This window comes from Portunus trituberculatus, chromosome 27, assembly GCF_017591435.1.
Source record: "Portunus trituberculatus isolate SZX2019 chromosome 27, ASM1759143v1, whole genome shotgun sequence".
NCBI classification, from domain to species: Eukaryota; Metazoa; Arthropoda; class Malacostraca; order Decapoda; family Portunidae; genus Portunus; species Portunus trituberculatus.
In genome coordinates this window covers 15,627,402-15,651,474 of record NC_059281.1, presented here as the reverse complement: position 1 = coordinate 15,651,474, position 24,073 = coordinate 15,627,402, and the positions used below count along the sequence as shown (strand labels likewise).

The window sequence follows — 24,073 nt, the reverse complement described above, 5'->3', positions numbered from 1 at the left end:
AATAATTAATAATGCATACAGGTAATTAGACACATCATTAATTAGATAGACAGGTAAATATCTAAAAAAAATACTAGTTAGGTAATTAATTAGATAGGTAATTAGCCAGGTAGGTGGACAGAGTGAAGTAGATAAGCATGTAGATAAACTGATTTAAAAAAAAGGCATAAAAATAAAAGAATCGTGGGCAGCCCAACACGAAGCCACATGACACAAAAGCTAATCCCGGTCCACACCAGAGGCACGTATCAAATTCATGAAAATTCGGATAATATTTGTGGAGGATATAGACCGTGAATTGTTCTCTCTCTCTCTCTCTCTCTCTCTCTCTCTCTCTCTCTCTCTCTCTCTCTCTCTCTCTCTCTCTCTCTCTCTCTCTCTCTCTCTCTCTCTCTCTCTCTCTCTCTCTCTCTCTCTCTCTCTCTCTCTCTCTCTCTCTCTCTCTCTCTCTCTCTCTCTCTCTCTCTCTCTCTCTCTCTCTCTCTCTCTCTCTCTCTCTCTCTCTCAGCCCCTCCATCACAAAACAATCCACGGTCACCCCGGTTGGAATCCCTGCACAGGTAGGCCCGGCGCTCACACACACACCTGCGTTAATTAGAGAGCGATGGGCAGGTTAGGTAATATTTTCACTGGAATGATAATATTAAAGTTTCGTCACGTGAAATGAATTTAGCTTGATCTCTTGAGTAATTTGCATTCTTTATTTGGTACTGTGGTAGAGAGAGAGAGAGAGAGAGAGAGAGAGAGAGAGAGAGAGAGAGAGAGAGAGACAGACAGAGAGTTTTTTTTCTTTATATCCTTCAATGAATAAGAAATGAAAGGTGTGAATGTTACAGAGAATGTTGTATGTTGTTTTATTTATTTTTTAGTGTCTTGGGGCGAGAATGTGTGTGCATTGACTCGAGGGTTGAAAAATAACAAGTTATGTGGGTTTTAAGTGTGGGGTGTTTGCACTTCTCTCTCTGCCTTTCATCTTCCCACACACACACACACACACACACACACACACACACACACACACACACACACACACACACACACACACACACACACACACACACACACACACACACACACACTCACTCACTCTCTCTCTCTCTCTCTCTCTCTCTCTCTCTCTCTCTCTCTCTCTCTCTCTCTCTCTCTCTCTCTCTCTCTCTCTCTCTCTCTCTCTCTCTCTGGCCACATTTCACCCACGTCTTTCTCCTCATTCTCCTCTCCTTTCTTCATTTTCTTCTCCTTTTCTCTTTAATCTCTCTCTCTCTCTCTCTCTCTCTCTCTCTCTCTCTCTCTCTCTCTCTCTCTCTCTCTCTCTCTCTCTCTCTCTCTCTCTCTCTCTCTCTCTCTCTCTCTCTCTCTCTCTCTCTCTCTCTCTCTCTCTCGAATCTTATCTTCTTTTCCCGAAACTTTCCTTCTCATCACCAGCTTCCTGAAGAGAAAAATGAAGACGAGAGGGAGGATTAGAAGAAGGAGGAGGAGGAGGAGGAGGAGGAGGAGGGTATTAAAAGTCAGTCCATGCCTACTTTTGGATTTTGAAGGGAGGGAAAGAATAGAAGGAATTGAGTATTGTCACACACACACACACACACACACACACACACACACACACACACACACACACACACACACACACCTGTAGTTAATCACGATCGCCTCTCCTTTAAACAAACGAGCAAAAATCTAAGCCTAAGATATGAAGTTGAAAATATTATAAAAGAAACAGCTATGCATTTAATTCCTGCGTTATTTAGAGAGAGAGAGAGAGAGAGAGAGAGAGAGAGAGAGAGAGAGAGAGAGAGAGAGAGAGAGAGAGAGAGAGATAATGGATAAAAAAAAAATAGTGAGGAAAGTAGAAAAGGAAATTATTGGAACATTTTAGGAAGAACGAGAAGAAAATTGAAGGAATGATAAGGAAAATAGAAAAAAAGTGAGAACAGGAAGAAAGAATTAAAGAAAACGGGGAAAAGTGTAAAGATTAAGAATGGGGAAGGAAAAAAGAGAAAGACAGGACGTGAGGGGAAGTGGAGGAAGAAGAAAATAAAAAGATAAAGGTGGGAATGAGAAATAAATGAAAAATACGACCCCCACTTGTGTGCTATATATTCCAAAGTATATTAGAACCCCCTCGAAGGTAAACTAGCTGCCCCCCACCCCCCCTTCCATTTAATTAACTCCCACGCAGGTGTACTCTCTCTCTCTCTCTCTCTCTCTCTCTCTCTCTCTCTCTCTCTCTCTCTCTCTCTCTCTCTCTCTCTCTCTCTCTCTCTCTCTCTCGTGTTTGTTTTAAATATTCCAAGATACATTAGAACCTCCTTCAAAGTAAATTAACTGCCCCACCCAACCTTATTAACAAACACGCAGGTATATTCAGGTGTGCTTACTAACCCCCTCTCTCTCTCTCTCTCTCTCTCTCTCTCTCTCTCTCTCTCTCTCTCTCTCTCTCTCTCTCTCTCTCTCTCTCTCTCTCTCTCTCTCTCTCTCTCTCTCTCTCTCGGCAGGCTCTGAATGGTGGCGTGGTGATGGTGAGTTTTTACACCCATTTCTTGACGTGCAGCGAGTCGGCGACTGTGAGCGACGTGGTGGGTTAGTACCCTGGCTGCACCTGTCCCTTCACCCATCACTTTCACCCATCACTTTCACCCATCACTTTCACCCATCACTTTTACCCATCACTTTTTGCCCATGTCTTATCTACACCGTTGATGGGTTTTTTTTTACTCTTTATCTATTTTCTCTCGTCACTCATCACTTTCACCCATCATTTTCACCCATCACTATCACCCATCACTTTTACCCATCACTTTCACCCATCACTTTTTGCCCATGTCTTATCTTCACCTTTGATTTATTTTTTTATACTTTTACCTATTTTTTCTCGTCACTCATTACTTTAACCCATCATTTTCACCCATCACTATCACCCATCACTTTTACCCATCAGTTTTGCACATAACTCATCTATACCCATGATTTTTTTTTCTATTTTGTGTTATTTTTATCCATTATTTTAACTATCACTTTCACCCATCATTTTTACCCATCACCTGTTACCCATCACTGTCACCCATCATTTTTACCCATCACCTGTTACCCATCACTTTTGCCTATCACTCATCTATACCCATGATTTTTTTTTACTTTTTTACCTATTTCCTCCCATTACCCATTACTCTACCCATCACTTTTTACCCATCTTTCATCTATACCCATTATTTTTGCCCTTTTTATTTCTCCTATCACCCATCACACCTGCTCATTACTTTTACTAACACTTCTACCCATCAATTTCACCCATCACTTTTTACCCATCACTTTTACCCATCACTCATCTAGACCCATGATTTTTCTTACCAATTTTCTCTGTTCTTTTTACTCATTACCCATCATTCCTATAACCATCACTTCTGTTCATCCTTTTCCCATCTTCACACGCAATTTTCACCTATCAACATCTTCCCATCACCTTCACTCACTCTCTCCCCATTACCAACACTCTTTACCCCATCACTGTTTCCCATCACTTAAAATTTTAATCTACACTCATCATTTACTCTCCCTTTCTCTTTGTCTACACTGCTTTCCTTCCTCCTCCTCCTCCTCCTCCTCCTCCTCGAACTCTTCTCTCCAGTACCTTCCATCCTCCCGTCCTCTCCATATCTCTCTCTCTCTCTCTCTCTCTCTCTCTCTCTCTCTCTCTCTCGCTCTCGCTTTTAGTCTCCCTCTTCACTCCTCCTTGTTTCTTTTCAAATTTAGAGTAAGGACCCTTCACTTTTTGATTTTACGATTGTGTTAATGAATGGACGAGCCTCAGACACACACACACACACACACACACACACACACACACACACACACACACACACACACACACACAGTAGTTTAATTTGTGTTTTTTCTCATGTTCTTCTTTAATTTGTAACTCATATTCCAGAACATAAAGTTTCCAGGTCACAGATTCTTCATGTAGGTTTCCAGGTCACCCTTTCATAGACACAATGGAGGTCAGCACAGGGCAGGGCAGGGCAGGGCTGGGCAGGGCAGGGCAGGGCAGGGCTGGGCAGGGCTGGGCAGGGCAGGGCTGGGCAGGGCAGGGCAGGGCAGGGCAGGGCAGGGCAGGGTTGGTGTCTAATTTTGAATCATCCTTCTTGTCCAGCATCAAGTGGGCCATTTTTTTTAGCATTGTGTTGCCTTGGCTGGCCTTCTCTCCTACATATAATAAAAAGGTCAGGTTAGGTCACAGATTCCCAGGGTACATTCAGGCTGGTCATGTGTCTCCTGCGTGACCTTATCTCCTTTATTGGCTGAGGGAAGTGACTCTAGGGCTGCCAACTGCTATGAAGCCGCCAAGAACCGCGAGACTTTGTTGTGGTTATATATATTCTCTCTCTCTCTCTCTCTCTCTCTCTCTCTCTCTCTCTCTCTCTCTCTCTCTCTCTCTCTCTCTCTCTCTCTCTCTCTCTCTCTCTCTCTCTCGTCAAAAAAGTCAAGAAACCCATAAATTCGGATTGGAAATATTGACACAGCTTCTCTTCTTCTTCCTCCTCCTCCTCCTCCTCCTCCTCCTCCTCCTCCTCCTCCTCCTCCTCCTCCTCTTCCTCTTCCTCCTCCTCCTCCTCCTCCTCCTCCTCCTCCTCCTCCTCCTCCTCCTCTTCCTTCTTCTTCTTCTCCTCTTCACCAGCTGCCGTAAATAACATACTTAGGTCACCGGGCACCGTCTCCTCCTCCTCCTCCTCCTCCTCCTCTTCCAAATAGCACCCTCACCTCAGTCTTTCACCTCCTGATCTTCCTTCTCATCCTACAAACACCACATCCTTTTTCCTATTCCTCCTCCTCCTCCTCCTCCTCCTCCTCCTCCTCCTCCTCCTCCTCCTCCACCTAAAACAGCTGACGAAGACTTTCTTGGGTCACTGCCTCTTCTATTCCTCCTCTTTCCTCTCCTCTTCCTCTCCCTCTTCCTCTCCCTCTTCCTCCACCACCAGCACTACCGAGGCAGAATCTGTGCTCTTTCTTGCAAAACCGCCTCTCCTTTTTCGGGTTTACGGCTTAATAAGGAAAAAATAGGCCAATATACAGAAAGGGAGCGTCTGCCTTTTACTGGGGGAGGGAAAAATGGTCTCGATGGCTGCTAATAAAGGGCAAGTTTTGCATGGAAACTTCATTATTGCTTGCTGGTTGTCTGTCTGTGTGTGTGTGTGTGTGTGTGTGTGTGTGTGTGTGTGTGTGTGTGTGTGTGTGTGTGTGTGTGTGTGTCAGTGTGTGTGTTTTGGGTTTTGTTGATAGAGTGATGTTCTTTCTTTTTCTTTCTCTTTTTTTCTCTTTCTCTCTCTCTATTCTCTCTCTCATTATCTATTCTCACTCTCTCATTCTGCTCTCTCTCTCTCTCACTCTCTCTCTCTCTCTCTCTCTCTCTCTCTCTCTCTCTCTCTCTCTCTCTCTCTCTCTCTCTCTCTCTCTCTCTCTCTCTCTCTCTCTCTCTCTCTCTCTCTCTCTCTCTCTCTCTCTCTCTCTCTCTCTCTCTCTCTCTCTCTCTCAGTTTTTATTTCGACCTTTCTTTCTTTCTCTTTTCTTCTTTTGTGTCTCTTGTCCACCTTCTTCATCTTATCTTTCTTTTCTTTTCTTCTTTCCTTCTTTTCCTCTTTATTCACTTATTCACTTTATTTTCTCCATTTCTTTTATTCTAATGTTGTTATGGTTGTTGTCTTTTTTCCTCCTCCTCTTCATTTGTTTATCCTCCTCCTCCTCCTCCTCCTCCTCCTCTCACCTTCCTAGTTGATTTTCTCAGAGCAAAATGGAAGACTAAGGCAGGTAACTTTACTATAAACCAATACTCTTTCTATTACCTCCTCCTCCTCCTCCTCCTCCTCCTCCTCCTCCTCCTCCTCCTCCTCCTCCTCCTCCTCCTTCCTCTTCCTCTTCCTCTTCCTCCTTTACTAGTTTACTTTTATTGAGTCGTAAAGAGGAAACTGAGTGGCAGGAGGACGAGGAAGACAACGAGGAGGTGGTGGTGGTGGTGGTGGTGGTGGTGGGTGGTGGTAGTGGTGGTGGAGTAAATTTTGCAAGGGTAAGAACAAAGAAAATTAAGAAAAAAGTGAGCGATAAAGGAACGGGAAGAGGAGGTAAGAGAAGATTGTATTCCTCCTCCTCCTCCTCCTCCTCCTCCTCCTCCTCCTCCTCCTCCTTCTTCTTCTGTTGTTTTTTGTTCTTGTTCTTGTTCTTCTCATTCCTAGTCTTCTTCTTCTTCTTCTTCTTCTTCTTCTTCTTCTTCTTCTTCTTCTTCTTCTTCTTCTTCTTCTTCTTTTCTCCATCTCCTCCTCCTCCTCCTCCTCCTCCTCCTCCTCCTCCTCCTCCTCCTCCTCCTCCTCCTCCTTTTTTTTTTCTTCTTCTTCTTCTCCTTCTCCTTCTTCTTCTTCTTCTTCTTTTTCTTCTTCTTCTCCTCTTCTTCTCCTCCTCCTCCTCCTCCTCCTCCTCCTCCTCCTCCTCCTCCTCCTCCTCCTCCTCCTCCTCCTCCTCCTCCTCCCTTGTTTTGTAGTGTTCCAGATAGCAGTATTCCTCTTTTAACTTTGAGGTATCTTGAACAAATCTCTAGTCACATTTTTTCCCTTATCATTTAGGCCTTCAAATTTTTGGTAATTATTTTTTGAAAACTCACAATTTTTCAGATAAAGAAAAGTGTAACTACACTTTTTAATGCTTTTCTTTATGATTTTCTCCTCTTATTTATTTATTTATTTATTTATTTTGCGATATATCTGCAGTGTTACCTTACTGAGATAGACAGACAGACAGACAAGCAGACAGACAGACAGACAGCTTCATTACTGCCCAATATAAGGCTCTTGTTGTCTGTTTTTTCCTTTGTGTTCCTTATATTCCTTTATAAAATGGAGGAGGAGGAGGAGGAAGTGAAGGAGGAAGAAGTGAGCAAAAAGAAGAAGAGAAGGGAAATTATGTACTAACTTCATAAATAAAGAAAAATTTAGGATGTGTAGAAAGAGAAAACGATGAAGAAGATGAAGAAGAGGGAAGAGGAGAAGAACAGAACAAAGAATAAGAGAGAAAAAGGAAAGAAAAAATAGATCAAATAAGAAATAACAACGAAGAAATAGGAAGTACTTAAGAAGAAGAAGAAGAAGAAGAGATAAAAAAAAATGAGGAATAAGAAGAGAAAGAAAGAGAGAAACAGCAAAGATATCATTCAAGTGTTCATTAATTCCAGCTTTATTTTTTCCTTTTCTTGTTCCCTCCATCATCCTGTTTCCTTTATTTCTGGTACTTTATTGAAACTTATCGCATTTTTCTCCTCTCGTCCCTTCATAACTGTCATGCGTTACGATTTTAAAGGCGTGAGATCAACAGAATGAGATGATATTTCTTGTTTTTCTCCTCTTTACATGTGAGTTGTGACCTGTGTGTGTGTGTGTGTGTGTGTGTGTGTGTGTGTGTGTGTGTGTGTGTGTGTGTGTGTGTGTGTGTGTGTGTGTGTGTGTGTGTGTGTGTTTATATTTAATGTTTTCTCTCTTTCCTTCTCTCTTCTCTCTCTCTCTCTCTCTCTCTCTCTCTCTCTCTCTCTCTCTCTCTCTCTCTCTCTCTCTCTCTCTCTCTCTCTCTCTCTCTCTCTCTCTCTCTCTCTCTCTCTCTCTCTCTCTCTCTCTCTCTCTCTCTCTCTCTCTCTCTCTCTCTCTCTCTCTCTCTCTCTCTCTCTCTCTCTCTCTCTCTCTCTCTCTCTCCTTCCAGTAATGAGTCAAAGAATGAATGCAGTGGAAGTGTAACATCGAGGAACAACATGACTGAATGAGTGACCTTGTGTGTGTGAGTCTTGGTGAGTGAGTGAGTGAGTTAGTTAGTTAGTGGGTGAGTGAGCAAGTGAGTGAGTTTGTTTGTCAGGGAGTGAGTGAGTGAGTGAGGCAGGGAATGAAGGAATCCATAAAGAAGAGAGGACTAAAAGAAAATCCAGAGAGAGAGAGAGAGAGAGAGAGAAAGGAGACTGACTGAAACTTGAGTAAACGTATAAAGAAGTAAATGAACGAGCGAATGAATGACCAATTGAGAAAGTGAATGAGAAAGTTACGAAGACCAGGTGAGAATTAATGGCACGGTAAACTAGAGACCAGGTGGAGAGAAAATTAAAGTTTGAAAGAAAGAGAGAGAGTGAGTGAGTGAGTGTATCTTCTATAACGTCACAAGTAATATTAAATGAAAACTCCCTCTAGAGACTAAATAAGAGAAAAGAAAAGAGAGGAAAGAGAGACGGAGGGAGAAGAGTAGGAAGATGGAAAGTACTGAGAGAAAAAGAAGAAGAAGAGGAGGAGGAGGAGGAGGAAGGGAGAGAAGATTTGGAGGAAAGTAGTGTAGAGATGGTAAGACAGAGAGAAAGGACGAATTGACAGCAAAGGAAGCTAATTAAGAGAACCAGGTGTAGAGTATATAAAAGAACAGAAAGACATACATACATACATACATACATACATACATACATACAAATACATACATAGCATACCATATTCATTACCATACACATACAGAGACTATACATACACTCTGACACACACACAAATGCATACATACAAAAATACATACATATACATACATAGCATACCATATTAATTACCATACACATTCATACAGAGACCTATACATACACGCTGACACACACACACACACACACATACACATACACACATATACATACATACAGAATATCATCATTATCATTATTATTATTATTATTATTATTATTATTATTATTATTATTATTATTACTGGATGGTTTGTGACGCGATAAGAGGGACTTAAAAACAGACAGGTGTTAGGAAATGAGTTTATTCCCGCCTACCTTAGCCATTACCGCCCCCTCATGAAGCAATAGCGACTCCACACAGGAAGGAGAATCTCACGTCACGCACACCTGCTCTGTTTCACCTTCATTGGCCATCATTAATTACTATTATCATTATTACCACTGTTACCCTTTTACGATCATTATTACTGCTTTTCATATACGTATACATTCATACATACATATTCTCCCTTTCCTTTCTCTATTCATATTTGCTTTCCGTTTGTTTGTTTGTTTGTTTTTTTTTTTCATATATTCGTTGTCTTGTGTTTCCTCCATTTATTGCATTGTTCATCTGAAGTATCATGTGTGCCTCTCTCCATCTCCTCCTCCTCCTCCTCCTCCTCCTCCTCCTCCTCCTCCTCCTCCTCCTCCTCCTCCTCTTCCTCTTCTTCCTTCTCTTGGAATCACCTCAATTTGTCTCTCTTGCTTTCTAACTCCATCTGTTCTAAAATTTTACCTTGTTATATTCTTGTAGGAGTGTGGAGGCGTGTCTCTCTCTCTCTCTCTCTCTCTCTCTCTCTCTCTCTCTCTCTCTCTCTCTCTCTCTCTCTCTCTCTCTCTCTCTCTCTCTCTCTCTCTCTCTCTCTCTCTCTCTCTCTCTCTCTCTCTCTCTCTCTCTCTCTCTCTCTCTCTCTCTCTCTCTCTCTCTCTCTCTCTCTCTCTCTCTCTCTCTCTCTCTCTCTCTCTCTCTCTCTCTCTCTCTCTCTCTCTCTCTCTCTCTCTCTCTCTCTCTCTCTCTCTCTCTCTCTCTCTCTCTCTCTCTCTCTCTCTCTCTCTCTCTCTCTCTCTCTCTCTCTCTCTCTCTCTCTCTCTCTCTCTCTCTCTCTCTCTCTCTCTCTCTCTCTCTCTCTCTCTCTCTCTCCTCCTCCTTCCTCCTTCCTCCTTCTTTTCTTTCTCATTCCTTAACTTCTCTTACTCATCTTCCTCCTCCTCCTCCTCCTCCTCCTCCTTCTCCTCCTTCTCCTCCTCCTCCATGTCTCTCTAGTTCTCTCTCTCTCTCTCTCTCTCTCTCTCTCTCTCTCTCTCTCTCTCTCTCTCTCTCTCTCTCTCTCTCTCTCTCTCTCTCGTTGCAGATCACATTAATCACGTGAGGAAAGTGGCGGGAGTACAACACGTGGGCATTGGTGCTGACTTCGATGGTGTGAACAAGTAAGTGTGGTGGTGACTCATTGGTGTGCTGTGCTGATCTTGTCCTGGCTGTCTTAACCCCCTTCAGTACTGGGACACATTTTTTACCTTGAGATTTGTGTACGATTAGACCATTTTATTGACATTAGGAAAGGTCTATGGAGGTCAGAAGGTTAATGGTCGCAGTCTTTACTAATTCAATCCCTGTAGTACTAGGACACATTTTTACCTAGAGATTTGTGTACGATTAGACCATTTTATTGACATTAGGAAAGGTCTATGGAGGTCAGAAGGTTAATGGTCGCAGTGTTTACTAATTCAATCTCTAGTACTAGGACACATTTTTACCTAGAGATTTGTGTACGATACTAGACCATTTTATTGACATTAGGAAGGTCTATGGGTCAGAAGGTTAATGGTCGCAGTCTTTACTAATTCAATCTCTAGTACTAGGACACATTTTTACCTAGAGATTTGTGTACGATAAGACCATTTTATTGACATTAGGAAAGGTCTATGGAGTTCAGAAGGTTAATGGCCACAGATTTCATTATTTTAATCTCTTCAGTACTGGGGTTAGAAGGTTAATGGTCACAGTCTTCACTATTTTAATCCCTTCAGTACTGGGACGCATTTTTACCTTGAGATTTATGTATGATAAGACCATTTTATTATTAGCAAGGGTCTATGGAGGTCAGAAGGTTGATAGTCACAGTCTTCACTACTTTGATCCCCACACGAGTTTCTGAAGCTGTATAAAATCACCAAATAGTCACCAGAATGAATATGGAAATGCGTCATGGTACTGAAGGGTTAAGGGTTCTTGGGAATTAAATAAAATATACTCTAATCTTCTATAGCTTGAAAAAAAATATTGGGTGTTGGTTTAGTATTTGTGTGTGTGTGGAATTGTGTTTAGCTTTTCTTTTTTCTTTTTTTTTTAGGTTGAGAAAATATGATGTAGTCTTTTTTTTTTTTTTTTCGTTGATTTTGTTTAAGTTTGTGATGGGTTGAAGTTGTTTTTGTGATGTGTTTTGGTAGGTGATGTAAGGTTATTTCTCTCTCTCTCTCTCTCTCTCTCTCTCTCTCTCTCTCTCTCTCTCTCTCTCTCTCTCTCTCTCTCTCTCTCTCTCTCTCTCTCTCTCTCTCTCTCTCTCTTTCTGGGTGAATTAACGTAGCGTGTCTCACATTTTAACGTAATCCAATCAGGTAAAGTTTCTCTCCTCGCCCGTCTCTACTCTGTCTTCCTCTCTCCTCTCCCATACACCACCAGTACTCTCTTACTTTATTGCTTACTTTTTCACTCTTCTCTCTGTCTCTCTTCTATATATTCATACTCTTTTACTTTTTCCTTTCTTTCTCTTCTTCACCTTTTCCTCTCCCATATTCTTATTTTCTTCCTTTCTTTCTTTTCTTTATCTTCCTTTTTCCTCTTCCACACACTCTCTTACTTTTTTTTTCCTTTCTTTCTCTCTTCTCCCTTCATCTCTCCTCTCATATTCTTACTTTCTCTCTTATTTTCTTACTCTTTCTCTCTTCCTCTCCTCTCTTATACATTCATTTTCTCTTACTTTCTTCCTTTCTTACTTTTCTCTCTTCCTCTTTCCTCTTTCATTTGTGTGTGTGTGTGTGTGTGTGTGTGTGTGTGTGTGTGTGTGTGTGTGTGTGTGTGTGTGTGTGTGTGTGTGTGTGTGTGTGTGTTGTTTCTCATTTTAATATCTGCTTCTTATTTTTTCTTCTTTTTTTTCTTCTTCTCTATGGAAAATTATCTTTATTTTTTCTTTCTTTGTTTCTTCTGCTTTCCTTTCGTTCTTTGAGTTCCTTTTGTGTTGTGTTTGTTTTCCTTTTTTGTGTTTTTTTTTTTTGTGTGTGTTTTTTTGTGTTGTGTCTTGTCTTGTATCGTAAATCATCGTGTTGTTGTTCTTGTTTTTATTTTATTTTTTTTTTTTGGTGCTTTTGTTGTTTTGTTATTGTTGTTGTTGTTGCTCTTGTTGTTGTTGTTATTATTCTTGTTCTTGTCCTTTTTCTTCTTCCTTTCCTCTCCTGTCTGGGTATAAATGAGTCCAGTGGTTGAAACTCACGGTCTTCAATTCAATTATTGGTTCCTCTTTGTCCCGATAATTATGTTATGCTTTGTTTCCGTCACTTCATTGCGTTGGTGTTATTATTTTGCCTCTTAAGCTTCACTCCTTTATATTTGTCCCTTATACTTTTACTCACTTTTCTTCTTTTCTCTTTAAGTTATTTTTTTTCGTGTTTCTCTTTTCCTCTTTTCACTAATTCGGTTCTTTTCTTTTTCTTTTTTCTTTTGTTTTTTGTCTTTTCTTTTTCTTGTTTCTTCTTATTTTCCGCGTTTTTTTGTTTTTTCTCTTTTCACTATGTTTTTTCTTCTTTTTCTTACTTATTTTGTTCTTTTCTTTTCCTTTTTTCGTTGTTTCTTTTCTTTTCTTGTTTTCCCCTTTTTCTTCTGTGTTTAATTTATTTCCCGCGTTTTTTGTTTTATTTCTCTTTTCACTAGTTTGTTTTTTTCTTTTCTTTTTTCCTTACGCTTATTGTTCTTTTCTTTTCCTTTTCGTTGTTTCGTTTTCTTTTCTTCTCGTTTTCCCTTTTCCTTCTCTTGTCTCCTGAAATTCTGTGAGTTTTTTCGTCTTTTCTATTTTTTTTCTTTGTACAAACATTTTTTTTCCTGTTGGTTCCTTTTTTTTATTTATTTTTTGTGTGTCCTTTTTCTCTTTCTTTCTTTTTCTTTTTTTTTTTTTATCCTTTAGTTCATTTGACTATGGCCGCCATTCTGCATTACACATTATTATGATCACTGCAGTCAGATCTATTTTATATTTTTTTTCTATCTTTCTTCTTATTTTCATTTCTTTTATTCTACAGTCATCTCTATTTACCTTTATCAGTGTTCTTTTTACCTTTCCCACTTTTCTTCGTCCGCCAGTAATAATTATCGCCATTTCGTACATTAATAACTTCCATCATATAATTGTTTCTTTTTCCGCATCCTCCAATAATGTCCCTTCTTTTTATTTTCCCAAGTTCATTTTCTTTTATGGTGCAAATTTCACCCATCATTTCACGCCACACTCCTCAAATGTCCTGTTACTCTCTCAGGTAATCTTCCGGAGCGTTCTTTGTTTCTCTCTCTCTCTCTCTCTCTCTCTCTCTCTCTCTCTCTCTCTCTCTCTCTCTCTCTCTCTCTCTCTCTCTATCTCTATCTATCTGTCTTTCTTCTTCTTCTTCTTCTTCTTCTTCTTCCTTATTTTCTTGTTGCTATTCCTTTATTAGTGTTATTTTTCGTTGTTGTTGTTGTTATTGCTGTTTCTTCTCCTCCTTCATCTTCACATCATTTATATATTTTTTTCTTCCATGTCAACTTTGCAACGTTTTCTTTAGTCACGTATTTCTGTAACACTCACTCACGCAGTCACTCTCTCTTCCTTCCCTTCAGTTGTTCCTAATATTGCGTACCTTCACTGTTTCTCTTCCTTTCTTGAGCTAAAACTTACCATCTGTCACGCGTTTTTCTTTCATCTTTTTCCTCTCCTCTCTTTCCTCTTCTTCTCTCTTTCCTCTTCTACCCAATCCTGTTTTTTTTATCTTCTGTTTCTCTATCCTCTGTTTTTTTTCTGTTTAGGTTTGTTTTTTATTGCTTAGCGTCAGTATGTCTCAGCCTCCCCTCGTGTTTGTTTTCACTTCCTTAGCCTCCTTCTGTGCTTATCTTCCTGTTCTCATCCTTCCACAGTGTTTTCTTCTCGTCTTCAGCCTCCTCAACTCTTGTCTTCACCTTCTCATCCCCTTCCAGCTTTAATTTTTACGTCTTCAGCCTTCCCAACATTTTTCTTCGTGTCTTCAGCTTCCCCCAGTGTTTTCTTTACGTTCTCACCCTTTCCCAGCTCTTGTTTTCACGTTTTCAGCCCTTCACAGCTATTTTCTTCATGTCTTCAGCCCTCCACAGCATTTTTTCATCATGTCTTGAGCTTCCCCCGGTGTTTTCTTCACGTTTTCAGCCTCCAATAGCTCTTGTCTTCACGTCCTCAGCCTTTGTCTTCCCGTCATTTCTCGCGTCGCGCCTCGTCTGTCCCGCCAATCCAAAAACAGCTCGCGGGGAAGGAGAGCGAACAAACAGACCCACGAAGGAAGACATTCTTATGCTGGTCAGACGAGGAACGGCCAGACCACCACCAGAAGTCTAGTCCTCCCCACTCTCCCCAATGCCCCCTCACCCACCTCTCCCTCCCTCTCACATCCCTCTCACCTCCCTCTCCCTCTCCAGCGTACGTGTTTGAGTGGCCAGGCCGTGATATTCTCTCCACAGTCCCTCCTACTCCTCTCTCCTTTCCTCTTCCTTCCCGGCCCGCCACGGAGCAGTCTGGGCCCTTTGTAAGTCAGGAGAGTGGTTTGTCCTCATGGCTGACGTTGCTCCTCCTCCTCCTCCTCCTCCTCCTCCTGGTGTCTGGCGGCGGGATGAGGGAAGGTGGTGTTGTAATGGTGTTCTGGCGGTGCAAGATGGAAAGAGTAACATGTGTGGTGGTATTGGTGGTGGTGGTGGTGGTGAGGTGGTGAGGGAGCGATAAGGTGAAGTTTCTCTCTCCGTCTCTCTCTCTCTCTCTCTCTCTCTCTCTCTCTCTCTCTCTCTCTCTCTCTCTCTCTCTCTCTCTCTCTCTCTCTCTCAGGGCATTATCTCGTATACTTCCTCTTCCTTACTTTCCTTCTTTTTTTTTTTTTTTCGTCCTGGTACATTAATCATCGCAGCACAAGTCCTCGTGGTTCCCGGAAAGGTCGCGGGTTTTAATTACGTTCATAATGAGAGACGGAGGCTTCCCTGAAAATGTAGAGAACGACGAGGATTCCCCAGATGCATTGTTGACATTAGCAGACTGACGCCCTAATTTGTGTGATGTTGGAGATGGAGTGAAGGAAGGAGAGAAGGAAGGAAAGGAGGAAAGCCGTAGTGAAGTAGGAGGGAAGATTTTTTTTTTTTGCCAAAGGGAAACCAACCAGGAGCAACACAAGATTGACAATAAAAAGGCCCTCTTCAAATGCTAGTTTCCTTAAAGATTGGTGAGGAGTTAGCCAAATTTCAGGGACAAATGTCTTGAATGTAAGGAAAGTAAGGAAAAAAGTACAAATGCTAGTGATAATAGTAACAGGAGTAAAAATAATGATGTAGATGGAGTGAAGGAAGGAAGGAAGGAAGGTGGTGAAGCAGGAAGGAGGATGAAAGTAAGACAAAAACAAAGGTAATGATAATAGTGATAAGAGCAAAAATAATGATGATGGATATGGAATGAAGGGAGGATGGAAGGAAGGAGATGGTGGTGAAGCAAGAGGATTTTAGAAAGGAAGGAGGATGAAAGGAATATAAAGCAAAAAAACTACAAAATGCTAATGATAATGGTGACAGGAGCGAAAATAATGATGATGGAGTGGAGGAAGGAAGCAAGGAGGTGGTGAAGCAGGAAGACTTAGAAAGGAAGGAAGATATAGAGAAAATAAAGCAAAGAAACAACACCCTAACAACAACAACAACAACAATGCTAATGATAGTAATGATAGCAGCAGCAACAATAGTGGTAATGATAATAGTAATAATGCTAATAATAGTAATAATAATAATGGACTGCGTGATGGAAGCGAAACGGACTACCACGAAATGTTTAGTGGCCGGTTAATGCTTTTCCTCAACAATTACAACAACAACAACAACAACAACAACAACAACAACAACAACAACAATACAAACAGCAACACACCTGACACACACACCTCTACACCTCAACACCCCTGGACACTAACACCCCCAAAAATTGTAAAGATAAATAGAAAAAAAAAGATATTAAGTCATGTCCCGCCTTTACCTTGACTCACCTTAATTGACTGACCTCTCCTCACCTTGACTCAGCTTTCCTCACCTTGCCTTACCTTTCCTTGCCTTTACTCACCTTTTCTCATCTTGACTCATCTTAATTGACTTTCCTTTTTCTCATCCCAGTATAGTCCTCATTTCACGTGACATCATTTCTAGCACCACCACCACCACCACCACCATCACCACCACCACCACCACCATTATCTCTCTCATTGGTAGCGTAAGAACCAGAAGCAGTCACACACTTTTCCTCTCTCTCTCTCTCTCTCTCTCTCTCTCTCTCTCTCTCTCTCTCTCTCTCTCTCTCTCTCTCTCTCTCTCTCTCTCTCTCTCTCTCTCTCTCTCTCTCTCTCTCTCTCTCTCTCTCTCTCTCTCTCTCTCTCTCTCTCTCTCTCTCTCTCTCTCTCTCTCTCTCTCTCTCTCTCTCTCTCTCTCTCTCTCTCTCTCTCCTTCATTCCACTTAGTGCTGAGAGCCGCGCCTGCCTCCCACGCACTCCGCACCTGAATGCAAACTCTCCTCAGCATCTCTCTCTCTCTCTCTCTCTCTCTCTCTCTCTCTCTCTCTCTCTCTCTCTCTCTCTCTCTCTCTCTCTCTCTCTCTCTCTCTCTCTCTCTCTCTGCATCTCTCTCTCTCTCTCTCTCTCTCTCTCTCTCTCTCTCTCTCTCTCTCTCTCTCTCTCTCTCTCTCTCTCTCTCTCTCTCTCTCTCTCTCTCTCTCTCTCTCTCTCTCTCTCTCTCTCTCTCTCTCTCTCTCTCTCGACTTCACTTTTGAGGTAAGAAAAATCGTGCAAAATTTTTCTCTTTCTCAGATCGAAGGTTTGGACAAATTAGTGTGAATCTAGTGAGGTTTGTTATTTGAAGGGTAACTTATGTAGAATTAATAAAAAAGCTTGGTTTGACTTCACTTAGCCCCTTCAGTACTGGGACACATTTTGACCTCGAGACTTGTGTACGATTAGACTATTTCACGTACATTAGGAAGGGTCTATGGAGGTCAGATTTGTGGTCACAGTCTTTACTATTTTAATCTCTACATAAGTTTCTGAAGCTGTGTAAAATCATCAAAATTAGTAAGCAGAATGAATATGGAAACGCGCCATGGTACTGAAGGGGTTAAATATGTGGGTTATGTTTTTGTGCGTGAATTAAACTTGTGGTAATGGAAAAAGAAAGAATAGTGAAAATTTTGATTCTTTTTTTATATTTTTTAAGGTCGAATGCAGCTCAATCTTATCTTAATTTTTCTGGTTGATTATCCTCCCCGCTGAGACGTAAATTACTGCCGCCCTTCCTGCCTTTCCTTCTTTTTATCTCCACCTATTTTCCTTTTCCTTTTCCTCCCGTGATCTTCGTTGTCGCGTTCCTTCATCTAGTTTCCTTCTAATACATCTTTACGATTACCTCCGCAAGAATATAAAAATTTTCCTTCTCAGTGGCAATTTAAGTTTTCCCTCACCCTTGCAAGTTTTCTGTAAGTTTTTTTCTTTTCTTCGTGTGACATTTACTAGTTTCCTTGCCGCAAAACCCTTCCCACCGACTATTGCGTCCGTGCGTGGGTCAGCCGGGTTTACAGGGCTCTGGGTAGCTCAGGGTCTTAAAGCTGTGAATTCGATCATGCGCCACATTCAGAAACGCCTTCCTTCTCTCACCGCGACCATTTTCAAAGACCATAGAGGCAACTAACCGGATTGTAAAGAGTATTTTTCATGTTGATAATACAGAAAACTTGTTAACATGTCACTAGAATTACACAAACAGCCTTAAAAACCCTTTGAAAATAGTGAGGGTACGGCGCTGAAGTGTTTCGCAATATTTTAATCCCCCACATAAGTTTCTGAAGTAGTATAAAATCACCAAATAGTAAGCAGAGTGAATATGAAAATGCGTCCTGGTACTGAAAGGATTAAGAATACTTTTTTTTTGCTTCTGGTGATGGATTGGGATGATTTCTAGTTTATTATAAGGAGGAACTGCCTTGAGAACCTGGCCTCTTGTCTGCGTGGCCTTGGAAAAAAATGTCGTGGTGAGAGAGCGAGGCGTTTTTTAATACGAGTGAAGGTGTGGAGGCGGGTCTAGTGTTCCGTGTCATGTTGATCTTTGGGATGAAATGCTTAGAGAGGCGATACGACAACAGGAGAGCATTAGGGAAGCCACAGGAAGTCAGTAAGCCTATACGCGGCGCCCCTCTCGTGCCAGGCGGTGGAGTGTGGAAAGAGTAAGAGTGAAAAGAAATGCTATTGAAAGTTTGTATTTGTTATTGAAATAGTTGGAAAAAAACTTAGTTATTTATATTTTCCCGGGTAAGTGAATGCCATCAGAGTGAAAGGAAAGACGGCAGTTCAACACAATACACTTCAGAGATCCGATATTTATACTTTTTGGAAGATAAGAAGGAAGAAAAAGAAGGAATATAACACTGAAAGAAAGACGAGACTATCCCTCAAAACCTGTCGATGGAATAGTCACACTGAAAATACTGGAATAAAAAAAAAAAAAAACGAAAGAGAAAAAGTAGACAAGGTAAACAAGACAACCAATGATAAACAACATATCAACAAGAACCAATACATCCATACCCTTTAAAAACACCAGAACAAGAAGAAAAAAGAGTAAAAGAAAACGACACCAGGAAGTTATAAATGTAACCATCTTGTAAACTTACGTGATAGATCGACTAAGTGACGCAGAGAGAGAGAGAGAGAGAGAGAGAGAGAGAGAGAGAGAGAGAGAGAGAGAGAGAGAGAGAGAGAGAGAGAGAGAGAGAGAGAGAGAGAGAGAGAGAGAGAGAGAGAGAGAGAGAGAGAGACGGGAGCAGAGTAGGGAGTGACAGGAGCATGGCAGAGTGGCAGGGAGAGGTGTGGAGTGACGGGAGCAGAGCAGAAAATGGCAGGGATGGGCAGGGAGTGACTGGGGCAGGTTAGGAAGGGATAAGAGCAGGGTAAGGAGTGACAAGGACCAGGGTGTGACAAGAAGCAAGGTAGGGAGTAACAAGGAGCAGGGTAGGGAGTGACGGGAGCAAGGCAGAAAATGGCAGGGAGAGGCAGGGAGTGACAAGAGCAGGGTAAAGAGTGACAAGAAACAGAGTAAGGAGTGACGGAAGCAGGGCAGGGAGTGGAGGGGCGTGGAGGGACGGCGCAGTGGAGTTATCTGGAGTGCTGGGAGTATTTTAGCAAGGACTTATGTGGCGGGGTTTCCCAATCACTGCTTGCTCGGGAGTTTGTAATTGCTTTTGTTGTCGCTTTTTCTCACCGGAAGGAGGTTGGCTGAGTCTGACTGAGGGTAAGGCTCGTATTTTCAAACACCTCTGCGCTTCACCTCCTCTATCTGGGTTTATTAAAATTCACACGAGTTTTTAAAGTGTTTTTTTACGGTTTTAGAGACAGATTAATAAGATTTCTACACTATTAACTGTAGAAACACTCTTGAAAACCCCTCTAATCATCTCTGTGGCCTCGAAAAATGATGGTGGTGTGAGAGCAGAGCATTTCTAAGCAAGATTTTACGGTTCTAGAGGCAGAATAACAAGATTTCTACATTATTAACCAAGGAAACACTCTTGAAAACCCCTCTAATCATCTCTGTGGCCTCGAAAAATGATGGTGGTGAGAGAGCAGAGCGTTTCTAAGCAAGATTTTACGGTTCTAGAGGCAGAGTAACAATATTTCTACATTATTAACCAAGGAAACACTCTTGAAAACCCCTCTAATCATCTCTGTGGCCTCGGAAAATAATGGTGGTGAGAGAGCAGAGCATTTCTAAGCAAGTTTTTACGGTTCTAGAGGCAGAGTAACAAGATTTCTACATTATTACCCAAGGAAACACTCTTGAAAACCCCGCTAGTCATCTCTGTGGCCTTGGAAAAGAGTCGCCATGAAAGAGCAAAGCGTTCTGAATACTGATCTTAAAACTAAAGCGTGTGAGTTTTAAGGTGTTTTTAAGGTTCTAGATACAGAGTGACAATATTTCTACACTATTAACTGTAGAAACACTTGAAAACCGCGCTTATCATCTCTGTGGCCTTGGAAAAGAGTCAGGGTGAGAGAAGAAAGCGTTTTTAAGCATGTTTTTAAGCTTTTAGAGGCAGACTGACAATATTTCTATATTATTAACTGTAGAAACACTCTTGAAAACCGCGCTAATCATGTCTGTGGCCTTGGAAAAGAGTCGTGGTGAGAGAGCAAAGAGTTTCTGAATACTGACGTGAGGATGAGGGTGAGGAACAGAGCGGGAATGTAAAGTATCGACCAGGAATCGGAAAGTGAAGAGTCTTGGGAGGCATTAAGGCCATTGGAGGATCAGAACTCTTTTCTTCATACATTCAACTTCCTATTTTTATTGTGACGTATTTTTATTTATTTTTTTATTTCTCTGCGACATTTTGTTCCTTCACTTTATTTATCACATTTTCTTTACCTACTTTTGGTTTCTGTGTGTTATCTATTTCTAGTAGTTAGTAGTGGTAGTAGTAGTAGTAGTAGTAGTAATTGTAGTAGTGGTAGTAGTAGTAGTAATAGTAGTAGTGGTAGTAGTAGTAGTAGTGGTAGTAGTAGTAGTAGTAGTAGTAGTAGTAGTAGTAGTAGTAGTAGTAGTAGTAGTAGTAGTAGTAATTATTACAATAACATTTAGAGCAATGGTACAGTGCAGTGATGAATTAGAAAAAGGAAAAATGAAGTGATTAGATTAGAATGCTCCACCACCACCACCACCACCACCACCACCACCACAACAACAACAACAACAACAACAACAACAACAACAACAACTGGTTCCCTCTAAAGTTTGTGTGCCGCACCGAATTATGGAAACAACTTTTTAAGGCCAAGGAGAAAAGAAAAAGTTAAAATCGGTTTTGTGGTGCCTTAGCCCTCCACCTCTTCCCTCCCCTCACCCCCTCAATCCCCTTGCCTCCCCCTCCCCTCTCTACCACTCCATCCATCCCCTCGGCCCATGGAAATGAAAAAAGGAAAGAAAAAAAGTGGAAAAAGAAATTTGGTGTAGCAGACCCGCCTTATAATCACAAACAGATAGATTTTTTTCACGTTTCCTTTTTTTTTCTTTTTTTTCTTGCTTCCTTTTCTCTCTCTCTCTCTCTCTCTCTCTCTCTCTCTCTCTCTCTCTCTCTCTCTCTCTCTCTCTCTAGCAAATACACATCTTGGTTTTAAATTAGAGTGAACTAGAGTGAGTTTTGTTGTTTAAAGCTTTTTGGTCGCGTAATTACTCCTCTTCTCTTCCTCAGTCGGCAAACAGCGTGGAAGGGAAACTATTGCAAGTCATTTCTAAGTCATCTCGTAAGCTTAATTCCCTCTCTGTAATCTCCTGTCGTGGTTGTTGTTGGAGTCCCGATGTTTATTTTTCTCTCGCTACTTATTTCTTATTATTTTTTTTTTTTTTTTTTAGCTCTTGATAAATAATTGAGAGAAGATGGAACTCGCGACACATTAGACTGTTTTTCTTTTTTCTTTTTACTTTATGTTGTTGTTGTTGTTTTTATTTATCTATTGTTTTTATCTCTATTTTCTCGGTTTCCTTCCTTTTCATCCGCGGTCAGTGAAATGCCGGACGCTTATCTCGTGCAAACAGTAGCCTACCTGTAAGTCACGCTAGATGGCTGCTACTTCGGTAATGGAAAGCCACACACACACACACACACACACACACACACACACACACACACACACACACACACACACACACACACACACATCTCGGTGGTTGGCTCAGTTCCCTTTAACTTCATACATTCGCTACGTCACGGCAACGAAAACTGGAACATTACGACCACGCTTACCTTCATATTTACTGCGGCGCGGCTTTAATGTAGCAGAGGAGAGCGGAAGAAAATTGGGAAATAAGTACCGTGTTTTCAGGCGTGCTAGGACAGTGTGTGTGTGTGTGTGTGTGTGTGTGTGTGTGTGTGTGTGTGTGTGTGTGTGTGTGTGTGTGTGTGTGTTTGGCATGATTAAGGGTAAAAATCTTCGTTAATTTTCTGTTTCGTTTGCCTCTTATTTAAATTTATTAGGTACACGAACACACACACACACACACACACTTTCTCTCTCTCTCTCTCTCTCTCTCTCTCTCTCTCTCTCTCTCTCTCTCTCTCTCTCTCTCTCTCTCTCTCTCTCTCTCTCTCTTATCTCTCCTTCCATCCGTATATCAGTCTTTTATTAACAAAGTTCCCACGTGCCTCATTTTTTTCTTTCCTTCTCAGTTATAACTTTTCCAATTGATTTTATACTCGATTCATAAAATGCCCTGAGTCAGATTTTTTTTTTTCGGTCCTCACTGTCTTATTCTTCTTATTATTCCGTCTCCTTCCCTCTCTCTTTCTTTCTCTCCCTCATCGATACTGTTTTCATCAGCATTCGTCTTGTTTTCAGTCGCTTTCGTGCTCCTCCTGTCGCTCGATATTGTTTCTATTGTTTTGCTGCGGGTGCTTTTGTGTCCCATTCTCTGTGTGAAGGGGGAGGAGGAAGAGGGAAGGGTGGTGTAGCAGCGTGTGCATAAATTTTAGTATCTATTTCAGTCTATTTATCAGTTTCATATTCCCTCGTCAAGTATATAATGTTTTTCTCAAGCAAGTGGTGTGTCTGTCTTCTATGTCTTTTTGCCTTCTCTCCTCTGCCTGCCTTCCCAGACCACAGCAGTCACAGAAATCACAGCACACCTTTCCTAATCCTTCCTATCACTGCTCCAATTTCCTCTCATTCGCCGCTGCAATTGTTAGTATTGTCAGCTCCACACTTGTTTCCTGTGGTTATATATGTTTGCCTCCCTTCCGTTGTCTCTCCGGTAGTTCAGCTGTCATCTCATTTCTACTGCTTTCCTTGGTTAATCTCTTGACTAGCAGGACGCGTTTCTATATTCCGTCTGGTCACTATTTGGCGATTTCATACAGCTTCAGAAACACATGTTGGGGTTAAAATAGTAAAGAATCATGCCATTAATCTTTTGACCTCCATAAACTTTTCCTAATGCAAATAAAATCGTCTAATCATACCCCAAAATCAAGGTAGAAATGCGTCTCAGTACTGAAGGAGGTTAAGGAATGGGTAAGATTAGGAAAGAGACTTCTATTCAAATGAGCTTCGAATCTATGGTGTTGACTGTGTTCCTCGGCCCTCGTCAGGCTGCCAGCGGGTTTGGAGGACGTGTCTCGGTACCCGCACCTCTTCGCCGAGCTGATGAGTGACCCCTCGTGGACCATTGAGGACCTGAAGAAGCTGGCGGGACAGAACCTACTGAGAGTGATGCGGGATGTCGAGAAGGTAAGAAGAGGAGGAGGAGGAGGAGGAGGAGGAGGAGGAGGAGGAGGAGGAGGAGGAGGAGGAGGAGGAGGAGGAGGAGGAGGAGGAGGAGAAGAAGAGTAGGAGGAGAAGAAGAAGAAGAAGAAGGAGAAGGAGGAGAAGAAAAAGAAGGAGGAGAATGAGAATATTCAGTGCAATCTTTCTTGTGTTGTTTTGGTAGTGTGTGTGTGTGTGTGTGTGTGTGTGTGTGTGTGTGTGTGTGTGTGTGTGTGTGTGTGTGTGTGTGTGTGTGTGTGTGTGTGTGTGTGTGTGTGTGTGTGTGTGTGTGTGTGTGTGTGTGTGTGTGTGTGTGTGTGGACAGCCACCGTGCGATCCGCCAGGTGTCTACGTGAGATCAATAAGCGTCATGTTTTCCGGTAACTATTTTTACAATGAGATAATCCCCGAGTGATCCCCTTCATAATCCCTTTGTCCGTCACTCCACTCCCACACAATCATTACTTCCCATCACTGCTTCCCTCCTCTCTCTCTCTCTCTCTCTCTCTCTCTCTCTCTCTCTCTCTCTCTCTCTATGTCATTTTCCTTCATTTTTCCTCCTTTCTCCTTCCACGCCTTCATCTTCGTACCCAAACTTAATTCTCCTGACGCAGACTTCACTCAAGCCCATCTCCTGTCCCCGCGGCAACACCCAACACCCTGTCATAGAATTGTTCTTGTCTCGCCAGGTCCGGGAGGTGATGGGACAGCAAGGGGTAGCGCCTCACGAGTGGGAAGTGCCGCCCTCGCAGCTCCCGTCACCCAACAACTGTTCCTACAAGTTTACGAAGCGAGGTGACGACTAGTGTAGAGAGAAGGGCCGAGTGTTCTCAAGCCAGCCCGCACACATCCTCCACCAGGGCGAGTGTTTGCTGTGTGTAGGGATTGGCGGCCAACAAGAGGGCGTGCTTGAAATGATCAGTGCCTCGTGTGTCCAGAAATCTGGCA

At 41.9% G+C, this 24,073-nt stretch overlaps 1 protein-coding gene across 5 annotated transcripts in view; it reads left to right on the top strand.

Annotated features, from left to right (window-relative positions):
* The window catches only part of LOC123509785 (dipeptidase 1-like), a 216,360-nt gene that overhangs the window by 191,829 nt on the left and 458 nt on the right, over positions 1-24,073 (top strand). For 4 of the 5 annotated variants that reach the window (XM_045264327.1, XM_045264328.1, XM_045264329.1 and 1 more), the window contains 4 exons: positions 2,499-2,583; positions 9,913-9,988; positions 22,972-23,110; positions 23,815-24,073. The exon at positions 23,815-24,073 is cut by the window's right edge and continues 458 nt beyond it. In XM_045264327.1, coding sequence (XP_045120262.1) covers positions 2,499-2,583; positions 9,913-9,988; positions 22,972-23,110; positions 23,815-23,931 — 417 coding nt within the window. In that variant the 3' untranslated portion in view covers positions 23,932-24,073. Of the gene's footprint in view, positions 1-2,498; positions 2,584-9,912; positions 9,989-22,971; positions 23,111-23,814 lie in introns of those variants that run through there. The other variant, XR_006676283.1, reaches the window with a different exon arrangement.